At 39.8% G+C, this 14,792-nt stretch overlaps 2 protein-coding genes across 7 annotated transcripts; both read right to left on the bottom strand.

Annotated features, from left to right (window-relative positions):
- Positions 1–184: 184 nt before the first annotated feature.
- On the bottom strand, positions 185–10,462 carry LOC138139581 (serine-rich adhesin for platelets-like). Of its 6 annotated transcripts, none has more exons than XM_069059878.1 (9): positions 10,209–10,450; positions 9,370–9,562; positions 9,147–9,323; positions 8,859–9,097; positions 8,497–8,808; positions 4,690–8,448; positions 2,511–4,641; positions 2,278–2,468; positions 185–1,908 (listed from the first exon to the last, which is right to left on the bottom strand). In XM_069059878.1, exons 1-9 carry the CDS (start codon positions 10,338–10,340, stop codon positions 862–864), a joined length of 8,181 nt encoding a protein of 2,726 aa, XP_068915979.1. In that variant the 5' UTR covers positions 10,341–10,450; the 3' UTR covers positions 185–861. The 6 variants fall into 6 exon arrangements, with proteins under 6 accessions (XP_068915979.1, XP_068915980.1, XP_068915981.1 ...); XM_069059879.1 differs by having other exon boundaries at positions 2,278–2,447; positions 10,209–10,447; XM_069059880.1 differs by having other exon boundaries at positions 9,853–10,325.
- Positions 10,463–12,957: 2,495 nt separating this feature from the next.
- On the bottom strand, positions 12,958–14,789 carry LOC138140388 (translation initiation factor eIF2 assembly protein-like). Its single transcript, XM_069061397.1, has 7 exons — positions 14,626–14,789; positions 14,429–14,572; positions 14,289–14,381; positions 14,034–14,238; positions 13,860–13,982; positions 13,682–13,803; positions 12,958–13,583 (listed from the first exon to the last, which is right to left on the bottom strand). Exons 1-7 carry the CDS (start codon positions 14,629–14,631, stop codon positions 13,479–13,481), a joined length of 798 nt encoding a protein of 265 aa, XP_068917498.1. The 5' UTR covers positions 14,632–14,789; the 3' UTR covers positions 12,958–13,478.
- Between the last annotated feature and the right edge of the window lie 3 nt (positions 14,790–14,792).

Below are 14,792 nucleotides of genomic sequence, written 5' to 3'. Positions count from 1 at the left end.
TATTTTCTGAAATATTATTGACACGCTCGGTGAAAACTGCGATCGTCAATAATATTATACATCATGGTATACCAAGTGACCGTTTTATAAATATTACAAAGGTATAAAACTGGAATACCAAGCTAAAAATTTGGCACCTGCAACATTAATACAATTGAAAAATGTGTAAAAACAAAATAAAAAAATATTTTATAAGAACATTTATTGAAAAAAAAAAAAAAATACGGTAATGAAAAACATACAAATCTTTCCTTACATAAACATATGAACTGAATTCTGAATAAGATATACATATATTTTAACTGAGTATAGAAAATTTTTAACAAAACAAAAAAAAAATAGAACGAGAAACAATACTTTCTGGAGACTAAAATCTAATTGCTAAAAGCAAAAAAAGTGACAATTGATCTAAACGAACTAACATTACCTAATAATCAAAAATCCAAGAGAAACACATAAATTAACAATTTGCATCAGTAGAAAAGAATATACACTAATTGCGTTAAAAGTTTACACAAACACGTGTGAACTTATTGCAGATTTAATAAAAAGAGCAGTAATCCTTATTTGCACAGATGTAGTAATTTCATCTGCATTGATAGACCTATCAGATTAATTATATACAACGACAAACTGCACATGTAATTTAAATATTTTACATATACAAGGAAAATTTACAGTTAGAGGTACTAAAAGATTGCAAACGTAGCAATTACTATACAAGTAATTATAGTAGTTCGTTAGACGCTACACCACCGGCTGTCAGATAATTTGTACTAAAGTGCAACCACTCGATAGCTCGACTAGTCAACAAAAACAACTAACAATTTTAACTTAATTACCATGTTATACACGTGTGCACTATCTTTTCTTGTTTAGGAAGGCCTTCTTGTGCGGAGCCGGAGTGTGCGGTCTCGATGCTGGCCTCTTACGCGAAGCGCCGCCATCTTGGGAACCATTACAACAAGAACACATTTTTTTAACACTGCGTCTAGCACCTCTACCACTCGGCGAACAGTCTAGATCGTCCTCGCAATGTAATTCTTCACAGCTTTCGTCATCTTTTAACAAATCACTTTTGGATATCGCCACCCTCACCACTTTGTAGCTCCCGTCACTGAGTTCGTCGTCGTAGGCGACACTGTGGCTGTGCTTGTTGGTGCACGATTCGGGACTGTGGCTCGCGCTCTTCGCCAACTCCGTGCTGCCGGTCGTGTCCTCCGAACTCGACACTTCCACGGTCCACGTCTCGGACGTCTGCTTGTGCCGCTCCCCCTTTCGGCGATTGCTGTATTTAAATTTGTACTTGTTCAACGACGGCGGCGTGTTCTCGTGGTACGGGTCCGGCGACACCGGCGAGTTCAAAGTCACGTCCGACATCGAAGCGCAATTCTGGAGGAGCGTGTGGTCCTCGCACGAAGAACCGGACTCGTTGCTGGCGCTGCTCTGGCCGTTAGTCAACTGTTGGTTTTGGTCGTACTCCAGCTCGGTGGCGCCCGCCGGTTGGTACTCGACCGACTCAAATAAAAAATCCGTCCGCAACGAACTCGAATTGTCGTCGTCGCTGAACAACGTCATGCCGGACTTGTTCTCTTCCTTCATCTCTTGCGCCCTGGCCTTTTCCATGTCTTGCGAAGACTGATCGAACGACGGCGAGTGATTCGAGTCGAAAAGAATATCAGCTTCTGGAAATAAATCACTTGTACTCGGCTCGTCCACGCCCAGGTCTTCGCATTCTTCCGATAGGGACTTCTGCAGGCGCAGTTCTCGCTCGAGAGCCGCTTGTTTCCGCTGCAAACACAACTGGTGCATCTCCCTGTCCAACCTCGGGGGATTGCTATTCTTCTTGTTCTTGTTCTGGAAGTACGTCGCGTTTCCTTGGAACTGTTTCTGCTCGTTATTGTTTTGCTGAAACGCACAAATCGACGTCAAAACATCAACGACTCTGGCTCCTATTCGATTTACTACTTGTTTCGTAATCATAAAAAAATTTAAATAATACTGCCACTATCACACTTCTTGCATCCCGTACGTTGCTTGAAAAAAAGAAATTATGAAGCAAGGCAAAAAGCAATACCACAGCTCGACCATCATCAACTACAGAAATTAAGCAAAATAACAATTTTATCGGATGTCGTGTTGTATCACACAGAGCTATGACTACCAGACTGAAAGCGAAAAGAAATATATGGTTTTATAATCGATAATAACTCTATATTAGTTACAATTTGTATCAACTAATGATCAACAATAATACGTTGAAAAAATGCTGATTACCTTCTCCCCATTATGTAAAAATTCCTCCTTGTTAGAAGGTTCATTATTTGTACCTGCTGATTCTGATGGTTTGCGGTATCTTGGAGGTGTGTGCGACAGCATAGGTCCATTTGACGTGCACGCTGTTACTAGCACAGACTGAACCCTCTCCAAAGGCTTCCCTTGTTCATCTGCAATCACCACCTCACAATCTCCTCTTGACATTACAACGTCACACAAGCTTTTCTACTTACTTTTATTATTTTCCGGCGCCACGTTCAAAGTCATCGAGTTCTGAGTGGTGGTAGCACTCTGTCCATCCTGTATGTCCTCTTTGACGCACGAAGTCTGTGCTATGACAGGCGTGGCGATGGGCGCGGTCCCCATAGAATTCTGGTACGCGTGATAAACCTTCTCCGACGAGTTGTCCGCGTGTATTATCGTCTCTTCCATGTCGACGTTGCCGGTACTGCTGGTGATGATCGTGTTGGTGCTGTCCGGATGCGTTGTCGTCGGCGGTTCCGTCGACGCGGTCCCGTTATCTCTCGGTTGCGAGATCGTCAGGAGCAATTCGGTGTTGACCCTCTCGCTTTCGTCGATCTTCTTCAGCGTGAGCGGCTGCCCGAGCGTGACGGCGGTCAGGTTGTGCGAGTTCGGCGGCAGTATGACCGGAGGTTGTCCGCTGACGCCCGCCAGACTTTGCGACGATATACCCGATATTGGCTGAATTGTCGAGTATTTTACCGTCGGCACTCCCGATTTGTTCCGATTTTGGTTTAAAAAACTCTGAAATAACAACATGTTCGGTCCGGATCTGGCAGGTACGGTGGCGAGGATCTTGCTTCCTCCCGACACCACAGCGATCTGTTGTCCTCCTTTCACCATCGAGACCGGCATTATGTAATTACCAGGGACCAGCACCGCCGTGTTCGGCATTTTAAGCGCCTCACCCACACTCGAATCTGCAATTATCAAATTTCGCGTTTGATTATTACTGGCGTCTGTTAATATCAACTGTTGTCTAGATCCGGAGGTACTGTCGTTCGATTCGGTCGTGACCGACTGTATGTGAGGTTGTTCTTCTTCTTGCACGGAAATCTGAACAACACCGCAAGAACTGTCCTCGCTACCCGCCGTCCTGTGATCTTCTATGTCCACCTCCGAAACCATACTACTGCACTGGCCGCTCTTTTTCGAACTCGAGTTTTTTTTCCGTTTGGAATTCTGGTTCGGGTTCGTGGGAGGATTGGATCGGCGTCTCGGCGCCGGTTTGTTGTTCAGATCGGGCGAGTTCCTCAACTGTTCCGCGTACTCCGCCAGGATGTCGAAGATCCTCTGGGTGGTGTGTTCGTCTTCTTGCGGTTTTTGTTGCGGTTTTGGTATGGGCGACGCTTTTGACGCTTGCGTGGTAGTATTCTTGACGGTCTTACCTTTGGAACTTTTCGACGACACTTTCGGGACTGACGGGGTCGGCGCCGGCGTCACGCAAGGACTGGAACTCCCCTGCGACGTGACGCTCAACGCGGGCGACGCCGCCGGTTGCAAGTTGCAGTAACTGCTGACGACCACCACCGGAGACAGCTGCGTGTACTTCTGGCCTTGGTTTAGATATGTGACGCTTATTCTCTGCGAAGTTTCGTTCGATTCGGACGTGTTCGGATCCGACGGGGTGTTGGTGCTGCTCCTCTCTTTGATCTGCTTGTAGACCATGTCGAACTCGCGCAGTTGCTCCAGAGTGGTCGAGCTCAGATTTGATTGGGGACTTGTGCGTATCACGTTCGAGGGAATTTGCAAAACTGGCTTGACTATGCGAGCGTTCTGGACGAGAGTCGGTCGAGTCACTGTCACTCTGGTACCGACCGAGTCTTCGTTAGTACTCTCACCATCCGACTGCGTCTCCGATGTCTTCTGTTTCCCCTGCAGAGCTGCCGCCAACAACGCGCTCATTTTGCTGTGAATAACCGTATCCTTAACGAGCGATATTTGATCGGAGTTGGACGTCGCGATCCGGAACACTTGACCTCTTCCCGGAGGGATCAAATTGATGGTTTGACCGACTGGCATTTGTCGCGTGTAGATGACGCCACCTTGGATCGGTTGAATGTTCACGGAAGAATTTTTAGTTTGCGACTTCTTGTTCGCATCGGTATTGGTTACGGTTTCTGTGGACGTGGTTGCCGGTTCGGTGGTTTCCGTGTTGTTCTGATAAACCGATTTACCAAACGCCTGTTGAAATTTTGGCAACGTCGATTTACAAATAAACTGCAGTATTGTGCCTTGACCGCTAGAGGGAGCATTTGTCGCGGTCTTGGCAGTTGTCGGTGTGGACTTGACTTCGTCCTGACTCGACTGTTCAATTGTCGATATAACTTTGGGGTTGTTGGTCTGAAATTTGACGCATTAAATTTTGCAAAATAACAAAACGTGACGTACCTGTGCTTCCGACGTCTGCATCGAATTCATCGCGGTCTTGTTCATCGTCGTAGATGCCGGTCTTATGATCTGCTGCGACAATATGTTGATGAGAGGTGAAGATCGATTCCTGACGCAGTTGCTCTGACTAGGTCTGATGATCTGTTGGGAAAGTATGTTGATCAGAGTGGAGGGTTGCGAAGTAGCGGGTTTGATGGCCGACGATGTCGACGCCGGTGTCGACGCGGTTGACGTCGCCATCTCCGAATTTGAATTGTGTTCGGGTTTGTCCGACCGCGGCTGTCCGATTCTCTGTATGTGAGGTGTGATCTGCGTGCTAGTCTGGGTGTTCTGCACCGGAACGCTCGAAGTCGACCTCCCGCCGGAGATCTGCACCACGTTTACGATGTGATTGACGTTGGTCGGTCGCATCATCTCGTAGTCGTTCAGACCGGGCACGTTCGACAACACCGACCTAACATAATTCGAATCTAGAGGCAGTCGTTCGAGTACCACGCGAGGGTTCATGTTCTTGCGCTTATCGATGTCGCCCCTTTTTGTCGAAACGATCTTCTTGTCTTTATCACTAAAATCTTTTTTTGGTTTTTTCAACTTATCACTATCGTCCGATTTTGCTACAGCTAAAATCTTTTTTTGTTTATTATTATTGTTATACTTTTTCAAATTTTTATTCGGACCAGTCTTCTTTTGTATATCACTATTATCCCGTCTCGGATTTTTAGAACTAATTTTCTTAAGTCTATCACTATCGTGTTTCCTAAGCGTCCTCAACGAATACTTATCGTAGTCGATTCTGTCAAACGAACAATTCGAATTCTTCATCCTGTATTTACAACACATCACTTTGCGAGGTCTCCCGATCGGCCTCTTCTTGTTGTAACCGCAGTTGCAATTCTGCGGTCCCGGTTCGGTGTAGCTCGGAATGAAACTCTTGATCACCTCGTCCGACAATCTGTGGAGGATTATCTTCAACTCTTTGTGGTTGTTCCGCTTCGGCTTGAAGATATCCCCGTTCGCCGAAGTCTTGTTCTCTGACTTCACGGTCTCCCGATCGAGCATCTTCGCTCCCGCACAATCGTCGATTTTTACGACCGTCTCCTCACCTCTGTCAGCCTTTGATTCGTTCTTCTCCGACTTCTCGACGATGATGGGAATATGCTGTTCCGAGAGAGTTTTGAGCAACAGACTTCTGCTTTGGTTTATTTCTTTGCCATACTCGCTCCTCACGCACTCCTCCTTCTCTTTAATGTCTGCCTTACCTATGCTATCTCTTGCATGCACTGAATCCTGTTGACTCTTGCAACAAGGTGATTTTACTAAAGGAACATTCTTGTGATTATTGTTATTTGCACTAAGAGTAGTTTGTGTATTTTGTACAATTGGTGTTTTACAATTGATCACGTTTGCCTTTTTGCAAGAATCACTTCTAGCATTTTCGCTGTTGTTACTGGTAGGCAGACAACAATTGGCGTTTTTTGACGAATTCTCGTTCTGTACAGATTCGCTCTTGGTCAACAGTGCTTTGATTATTTTATTTTTGCTCAACTCTTTCTCGACAGACGGCGGTATTCCGTTTCCGTTTTTTGGACACGTTTCGCTCTCGACTTTTGCTCGTTTTTCAGGGACGACTTCCTGATCTTGACCTTTAGTTCGCTTAAGACTCGCGTCTTCGCTGGCGCACTTAAAAAAATTATCGTTTTTTGTGACAGATTTAACGGTGGTATCACTATTTACAGCTCTGGGGACAGTCGAAAATTCACCTTGCCTTGTCTCGAGGACAAAGTCATTATTGCTACTGCTGAAAGATGCGTTCGAGTTCTTCATTTGTACCCCGTCACTGTTTTTCGTTAAACTAAAACAATGAACCTTGTTATCTTTCGTCGAACTCGAACTCGCTTGCTCGTTTTGGCTCTGCGGGGGAGGCGGAATTTTATCGAAACTCGGAAAACCCTTACTGGGGGAAATAATTTCGTCTTCTTTACTCTTAAAGTCTTGGATCAGATTTATACTCTGAATTTTATCACTTCGCACTAGATTTTTCGACTGGGACGGGACTTTCTCGTACTTCACCGAGCTCGTCGCGTCCTTCCTAATCAAACTGATACTGTGAGGTAGCAACTTATCACTTCTGGTAAAGCTCGTATTATCGTTTCGCGCTCCTTGGGAGAATACTTGACTTAATACTTTTTCGTGTGTGACTAAATTGAGTGATTCACTCTGTGATGGCACTTTTCTTTCCAGACACTGCATCAAAGACGCCGATTTGACTGGTTTCACGAAACGCTGCTGCACTATTGCTTTGTCGTGTTTCACCAAGTTGAGAGTTTCGCTTCCCGAATTTTCCTCTTTAATTAACGTGGAACTTTGACCCGGCCTCGCAAAATTCGATCTTTGGTGTGATGTTTTTGTTGGATTCTGGTTGTGAGTTGGTATTAAAAAATCCGGTTTGTTCCTCTTCATCTCCGAACTGACCCGCGCAAATTCGTACGTGATGATATTATGCAGAAAATTGTCGTTCGACGAACTTACGTAATTATTCGAAAAATTCTGAAAACTCTCGTAATCGAACATGGACCTTTCTACGTTGTCGGATGGCTTCCTCTTGTTGAGATTGACTCGAAAATCTCGACCCTCCGAACTCTTCCCTTCTCTCGATTGTTTGTTGCGAGTTGAACTACTTGAGAAATCAACAGCCCCGTCAGACGTCCTCTTCAATTGCGAATTGGGAGAATTTTGACTATTGAAAAACACAGATCTCGAAGCGTTCGCGTTAAACACACCGTTCACAGTCTGCTGACGTGGATAATCGGGAAGTCTTGGTTGATTGAAAGACAAGCCGGCATCTAAATTATGATCCGAAAACCAATTGTGATTTTGAGAACTATTAGCTAGATTATTGCTTTCTAAAACGGCCTGCGACACCTGAGGCTTATTTCTCTTATTAATATTGTGCCTGAACATTCTTAACGTCTTCAACGTGTTGGGATCAGACTTGGCTTGCGGTAATTCTGGCGGTTCGGGATTACAGTTTTCGATCATGTCGACGAACTTTTCATCTGCATACAGAAAACTCTCGTAGCCTCTTTCGATACCAGCCAGTTCGTCAACAGGTTCGCGTTTAACGGTTGCGAACATAGAATAATCTATATCCACGAATTTAAGCTCAGTAACAAGATTCTTAGTGCGTTCCATATCATTTAAGTACATCTCACACAACCTATGTAAATCTTCCCATCTCAATAACCAACTTAACAAATGATATCGCGGACCATTCAATACAACAGCTAGATCATCACATAACTGGGAGGAGATTCCCAGTGTTTCAAAATTCAAGGCCTCGTTAAGAGCAAAATTGGTTGTCAAGCGTAGATCTAGATTTGGTTTGCACATCCACTTCCCGCAAGTGTTACATATCCAACAGACCTCGTCTGTTGAAGAAATTGGAGGATGCAGCTTACATTCCCAAATCTGACCTGTGTCTAACACGTTAAAACCTGACAGTCTGGCCAAATCTTCGATCTTCTGTAGCCGCTCGAGAGTCGGTTCAAGGCTGAAAGCTGTCAAAGCACACTCCCGACTGACTTGGATGTTGTCTTTGAGAATATCAGCCAGGTTGTAAAATCCGTTCGCTAAGCGTTTCGTCGTCTCGTCGACTTTCTCCACCTCATTCTCGGTTTTCTGCGACTCCAGATTGTTCATGTCGGTCGTTAAAGCTCGTATGTACAACTCCACCGTGAACGTCCTCAACTTCAAACCAAACTAGAAATAAATCGTGAGTGATCGATCGTCGCAAACTCGATCTAATACCTTCTCGTGAATGATCTCGCAGCAGATGTAGATGTGCTGTGCCGCGGTAGCCGCTTGGATGATCCGTCGAACAGAAATCTCCACTTTGTCAACCATTGAGTGTTCTACACTGAAGGCAATCCACGCTTCCAACAACTCCTTCAAAAGCTCCCCACTGTCTTCTATCGGTTTCGTAACAGCGGCAGTAACGAAAACTTGAGACGCAAGAAACGTTATTTCAGGGTAGTTGCGCCACACTTTCGAAATTTTCACCCTTTTCTTAGCGAAACGTCGAATCAAATGTAAACCTTCTTCCAAACTGAGTTTCTTAAACTGAAAAATTATTTTTAAAAATTTGCAACTCGTTGCCAGTGCCGTCATACCAATGCCACTATTTCCGATTTCCTGTTGTATCTATACAGTAACGCTACGTGAATGTCAAAACAAAAAAGAATGTGAGTTTTTGTTGCATTAAGGCTGAAATTTTGCGTCTGTGATAAATTATAACAATTCATAAACGCCGTAACTAAATTTAAAGCCAAGTCTTCACATTGGGACTCACACAGCTTCTTCAGACGAACAGAAACCAAATAGGCAGTCTCGATACAAAAAAACTCAATTTCTAGAAAAAAAATTGTTACAAAAGGGATTTGTCAAGATGAGAGTGTTACCTTCTTGGCCAATAGTCGCATTGTTATCGTGTAATAAATTCGCTAAAACTGGGTCGTCCCACGGATTTTTAATAACGTCAGCCAACTTTTGAAACTTTTTGGAGAACACATCGCTGATTTTCATCAGTTCATTTTGGGTTTTTTCCACCTCACTCAGAAGTTTTGTCTCGAAATCAGCTGAAATGCAAGGTCATGACTGAAATTAGAAAAAAGTATGCCATACCTTTGAACATCTTCCACTTTCCAGTCAAAACGATGTTTAGCGTGTGCAATTTGGCCCAGTCCATGATCTGAATGATGTACCCAATATCGGAGTTCTGTTGATTGCACTGGCCTAAACTTTTCCATATTTCTATGAGCGATTCAATTTTCTTGGTAAAGGGTTCGAGCTTGTTCTTCAAAATATATTCAAATTTCTGGAAATAAAATTCTAGTTAAGACGGGAATTCTAAGTGCGTGTATTGCAATTCTACCAAAGCAAATTTGAGTAAACTGTCAAAAAAATTACATTTATTGACTGAACTAACTAATTAAGAAGAGTGATTTCATGTGGGGTTGTAAAATTGTGAGACTTGAATGAGCGGGGGAAGGTGGAGGCTTGGGGACCGTGCGATGTTGTTGATGTTGTTGGGGGGGTGAACAGGTTGAGGTGTTTGATTTATGAAATCACCCTTAAAAAATAAAATAGTATAAAAAAGATGCGTGCTTTAAACGGTGTGAAGTCGTTAACTCCCTGGCTTTTAGAACTCATCTTGGATGGTAACACAGGAACAAGCAATTAAACAAACAAATCTCCAGCTCTAGCAACAGAACTGTCGGGAACTAGGTGGCATTTTATTCGAGGCACTCCAACAAAAACACAGTCTACACGAAACATGATCATATTGCACTCAACAATTTTGTTTTCGACATCTCAAACTGGCCAAACTCTTCAATTTTCGTAAAATTTCTTAATGGAACATGGCGGCCATGCGAAAATGTAACTACACACTGTCTTTCACAATAATCATGCGAAAATTAAATAAACTAATGTGCAAAAAGCACAAAAATTTAATTGTTCACCTTATACACATTTATAAAGTTTCTTTCTTGATCTTTGTTTACATTTGATTTACTCTCAAGTTTGTTATCGTCCTCCTGTGACGCCATATTTACACCAGTTATCTGCACGCATACGCTCTCTCCCCTACGCATGGACGACGTCGGATCTGGGGGGGAAATTCGAATTTTTAAATCACCCTACACTTTTTCATAATTTATTCACGACACCTATTTATATATTTCTACCCTCTCCGGTGGTGACTGTCACGCTAAGCTTAAATCAAGCGATGTTCGATTTAAAATTTCATGGCTAGAATTCGTGCTGAACGCTTTATCGGGCCTTTTTCGGCTTAAATAAATATTTAATCTCGCCGATACACATATGTATATAACGCAAATCGTGCTGATAATTTAAATAGATCGTATATTAAAAATATGTTTGTAACAAACTCGTCCCCTATTCTGCACCCCAAAATAAAATAGCCCACAAACATAATCAGAAACCATTATTTTTCCATTTCTCGTCGAAATTAACTGTTTTCTATAAACGTTAAACTATCAAAAAAATAATGAGTCGCAATAAACTCTAAATTTTTTTAACAGTATCGTCAAAAAATTGCAGGTCCATCAGTTGGGCGTGACAAACCAAAATCCAGTCGTAGATTGACTCGTACGAACATTGTCATAATTGTCAAATAAAAGTGGGTCAAATCTGTCAATAACTTGTTAGACTTTGACTTTTACAAGTTTTAATTATCAGAATAAAAATAGGTCCCATCAGTCGACAATATTTGTATTTTTACAACTTCAATTTTTTTAAAATTTGGAATTGTTACTTCGCACGATATTGGTGTTTTCGTTAATGGTGGGTTGGCCACGGGTACGTCAAACTCAAATTAATAGTTTTTCAAACACATCGAAACGATTATTTGCCACTATTTTTTATTGCATTTGTTGTCATTTAAAAAATCTTCTGGCCTTTTGTAGATTGCTTCTTGTTTCCCGAATGGAAACAGCGAGATTAAAAATATTCCCTGGTAGATTCTTAATCTTACACCACTACCATCATAACTGAAACTGTAATTATGTTTTTCAGCAATCATTTTTGATCTTAAAAGTGTAGTGGTAACGTAAATATATTTTATATTGGTCCTTGGATTGTATCCATTATCCAATACATACACGATTTCTCTTATGCTCTTTTTTACACACGTCACTTTTAAAATTATCATCCTTACGTAAGTTCATCGCTTGCATTTGATTTTGTTTTTACTTGTTAATCAATCTAATTGATTTTGGTATATCATCTACACGATCACCAAGTCAACAAAACCTACGATAATTAAAGATAATTGGAATAATGCGAACGTTGATAGATGTGACCTACTTTTGACAACTGATGACAGTTAAAAACCACATGGACCAATCTAAGACTCGATTCTTGATTTTCATGTCTTGTAAATTTTTGATAATGAGAAATTCTACCAATAAAAATACACTAATTCAACTTTTCTGAATAAAACTGGTGTAATAATTATATATTTAATAACAACAAATATAATTTCCAACTTTTACTTTCGGGATCTTTTTCAATAATGTTTATTTTGTTAACAATTATTAGAATATATGGATTAAAAATAGAAAACGTTATTACATATATGCAACTCGACCTTTGTTGAAATTAAACATGAAAAAGTCAAAATTATGTAATAGGTACACGTTTAAAAAAATTTTAAATGACTTTCTTTGAACGTTTATTCTTTTTGTGGGAATTATTTAATAACCGAGTGTTCCTTTGTACTTTTTTTGTATCCTGAATAAGGGGCGACGACGTGTACAGGAACATTTCCCTAGAGAATCGGTGTGTTTATTCATTTTGTGAACTGTTTCTGGTGGTATTCTATAACAAATTAAAATAAATATTCAAAAAGGACGTACAATTTCCGACTTTAATGTGTATAATTACAGACTAGGGGAGATTAATTAACTTAATAACATCACATAATCCCTGAACGAGGTCAGGACTAATAATAAAAGGACTTACATTTCAGTTTTGCATTACAGTGAATACAAGACAATTATGTAAAAGAAAATATAAACAATGCCACAGTCGTGTAATTATCAATATAAAAGTTAAAAATTTTGTTGTATGTTTAATGGGACCAAGGATGATTCGGGAAATGCAGGAACTCGTTCATTCTTTCTTGTTGATTCTGAGTTCGACAGTAATTTCCTTCATTGAAGAAGCAGATATCTGATATGAAATTTTCAAAAACTAATGTAAAAGATTCCAAGTTTAATAATAGACATCTAAGCGAACAACCCAACGACGAAAAAATCTCGACCACTCTAGATTCTTGAGTTAAGATGAAAGATGTCTATTGTGCTGTAATTTTCCAAAAAATGAGGTACTACAATAAGTCCAATTCCTTTGTCAATATAATTTCCAGCTATGAGAATAATACAAAGTATTTACCTTATTGTCCTATTCTCTACATTCTGCATAAATTTGTGACAAGAACGAATATTTGTTAAGAAAGGTAGGAAAAATATATGTACAAACTGTTGATGGGTTCAGTAGAGTATTACAACAGTATTTGTAAAAAAAAACCCTGTAACGTTGTGCATAGAGATAATTGTTAAATAACATTTTTCGTAGATGAACAATAAAATAGTAATTGGAGACATAAAAAAAAAGAGAGAAACAAAGAACAAGAATGACATCTAATAAATTTATACCTGGTATAGAAAAGTCAGTCTGTAAAAGATATTGAAGAAATTGAACATTTATTATAAAGTCGAATCCAAAATAGTTATATTCATTTATAATACATTTTCTAAAAAATGGAATTACCAGTACACATTTAGATCTTCTAGGACTCTATGTTGGCATAGATTATAGACGAGTATTCTTTCAATTGTGCTTAATCAATTTACTAATGTAAGTACATATAAAGAAAATTACATTTGTTTTTCTAAGACAACACCTTAAGCCACATATTCTTGTAATAGTTAAAATTTAAGAATACTTGAACTGAGAATTCTAAGACATAGTGTTAATTTTACAAATAATAAAAAAAGGAACATTTCATGTTGATCACACAAAGCTGTTTTACATAATAAAGGAATTTCAACAAAATCAACAGGTGTTATATTTGAAAATGTTACAAATACAGATTCCTGTAAAGGTCTATGACCTTGGCATTGGGTAAACTAATAACAACGTGTCTATTCAAAAAGGCGCAGCAACATTCACATCAAATTTTAAAATATTTTACGTGTGACAGTTAATTATGTAAATGCGTTTGCGATTTTATATATTGCGTCAGTTCGTGTCGTAATACCGATGTCTGTGTCTAAATACCGGAATATGGGAGCGACCTCTTCTGGCACCTCCTGCAAAATAAAAACGCAATTAGAAAAAGTAGAACCACGCTGAGTTACACATAAATTTAGAAGGTTAAATTATATTACTTAATTACTAAAATACGGACTTTGTTGAGAAGTGGTAAAATTTCTTTCCAAGAGAAGGCATATAAATTTGATTTGCTGTTAAGAGGTCCAAAATCAATAATGTAGGGCTGATCAGGAAATGACATTATCACATCAAAAGTATCTGGAATTAAAAAAATCTTACTAAAAAACACACATCTACGTGAATCGTTAATTTACAATGGTTTCTTAGGAATTTACCGGCGATGTTCTCTTTATAGAAATTTGTAATTTTATCAATAATTAGAGGGCCCTCTTCCTTGAAGTGTGCATAATATGTTGGCCAGTCTCGAGGTGTTATACCTAAAAAATGCCAAAAGTAATGACTGGCAGCATAATCATAATCACCTACACCTCTTAAAATATTATTAATGATGATACATCTAAACTCTGAGGCTGGATGAATACTTTTCCAAGGTTTCAGAACTATATAAAATGGAATGCTACTTTGCTGGGAGGAAAAATCTTCAGAAATAATATTGGAAGTAGATAAGTACAAAGACAGTTCATTTATATTTGTTACTTTCAACTGATTTCCAAAACTAAACATTTTGGCATCCTGAAAACTCCACACTATAATTTCTTTACAAAAATTCACAAACCATGTACCATTGGAGCATGCCAGTTGTTTTTAACAAAGGCGCTATTATTTAAACTATTGATTGCATTCTTCAATTCAGCTACATACTCTCCTGAACAAACCTATAAGTGTCGTGATTGAAAAACGATTTGTACAAGAAGAATTTCACCTCTTCTATGTCCACATCAGAGGCGTCAGATTGAAATTTCTCTAGTAGGACCAACGGGATCTCAATTAATATGGCTTCAAGTGAAACATCTTTAAACTTCTCATACCATTTGTGAATTGAGAAATCTTTTAAATCTTGAAGTTCCTAAACACATTTCAATTAATAACGCAACGTTATTTCACAGTAGACAAACCAACCAACATCGCGGCAAAAATCCTAACCTCACTTTCACCCCAACAGACTGAAATTATACCTAAAATTCTATTTACAACGATTGTATTTTGAATTTTTTTTATTAATCGTTAATTTAGAATTGATTTAGTGTTACCAAAAAAAATTTTTCTAACTTAACCTCTTCGTCAAA

Source organism: Tenebrio molitor, chromosome X (genome assembly GCF_963966145.1).
Source record: "Tenebrio molitor chromosome X, icTenMoli1.1, whole genome shotgun sequence".
In the NCBI taxonomy this organism is placed as follows: Eukaryota; Metazoa; Arthropoda; class Insecta; order Coleoptera; family Tenebrionidae; genus Tenebrio; species Tenebrio molitor.
Note: the sequence above shows the minus strand (reverse complement) of the source record. Positions and strands in the feature narration are given on the sequence as shown.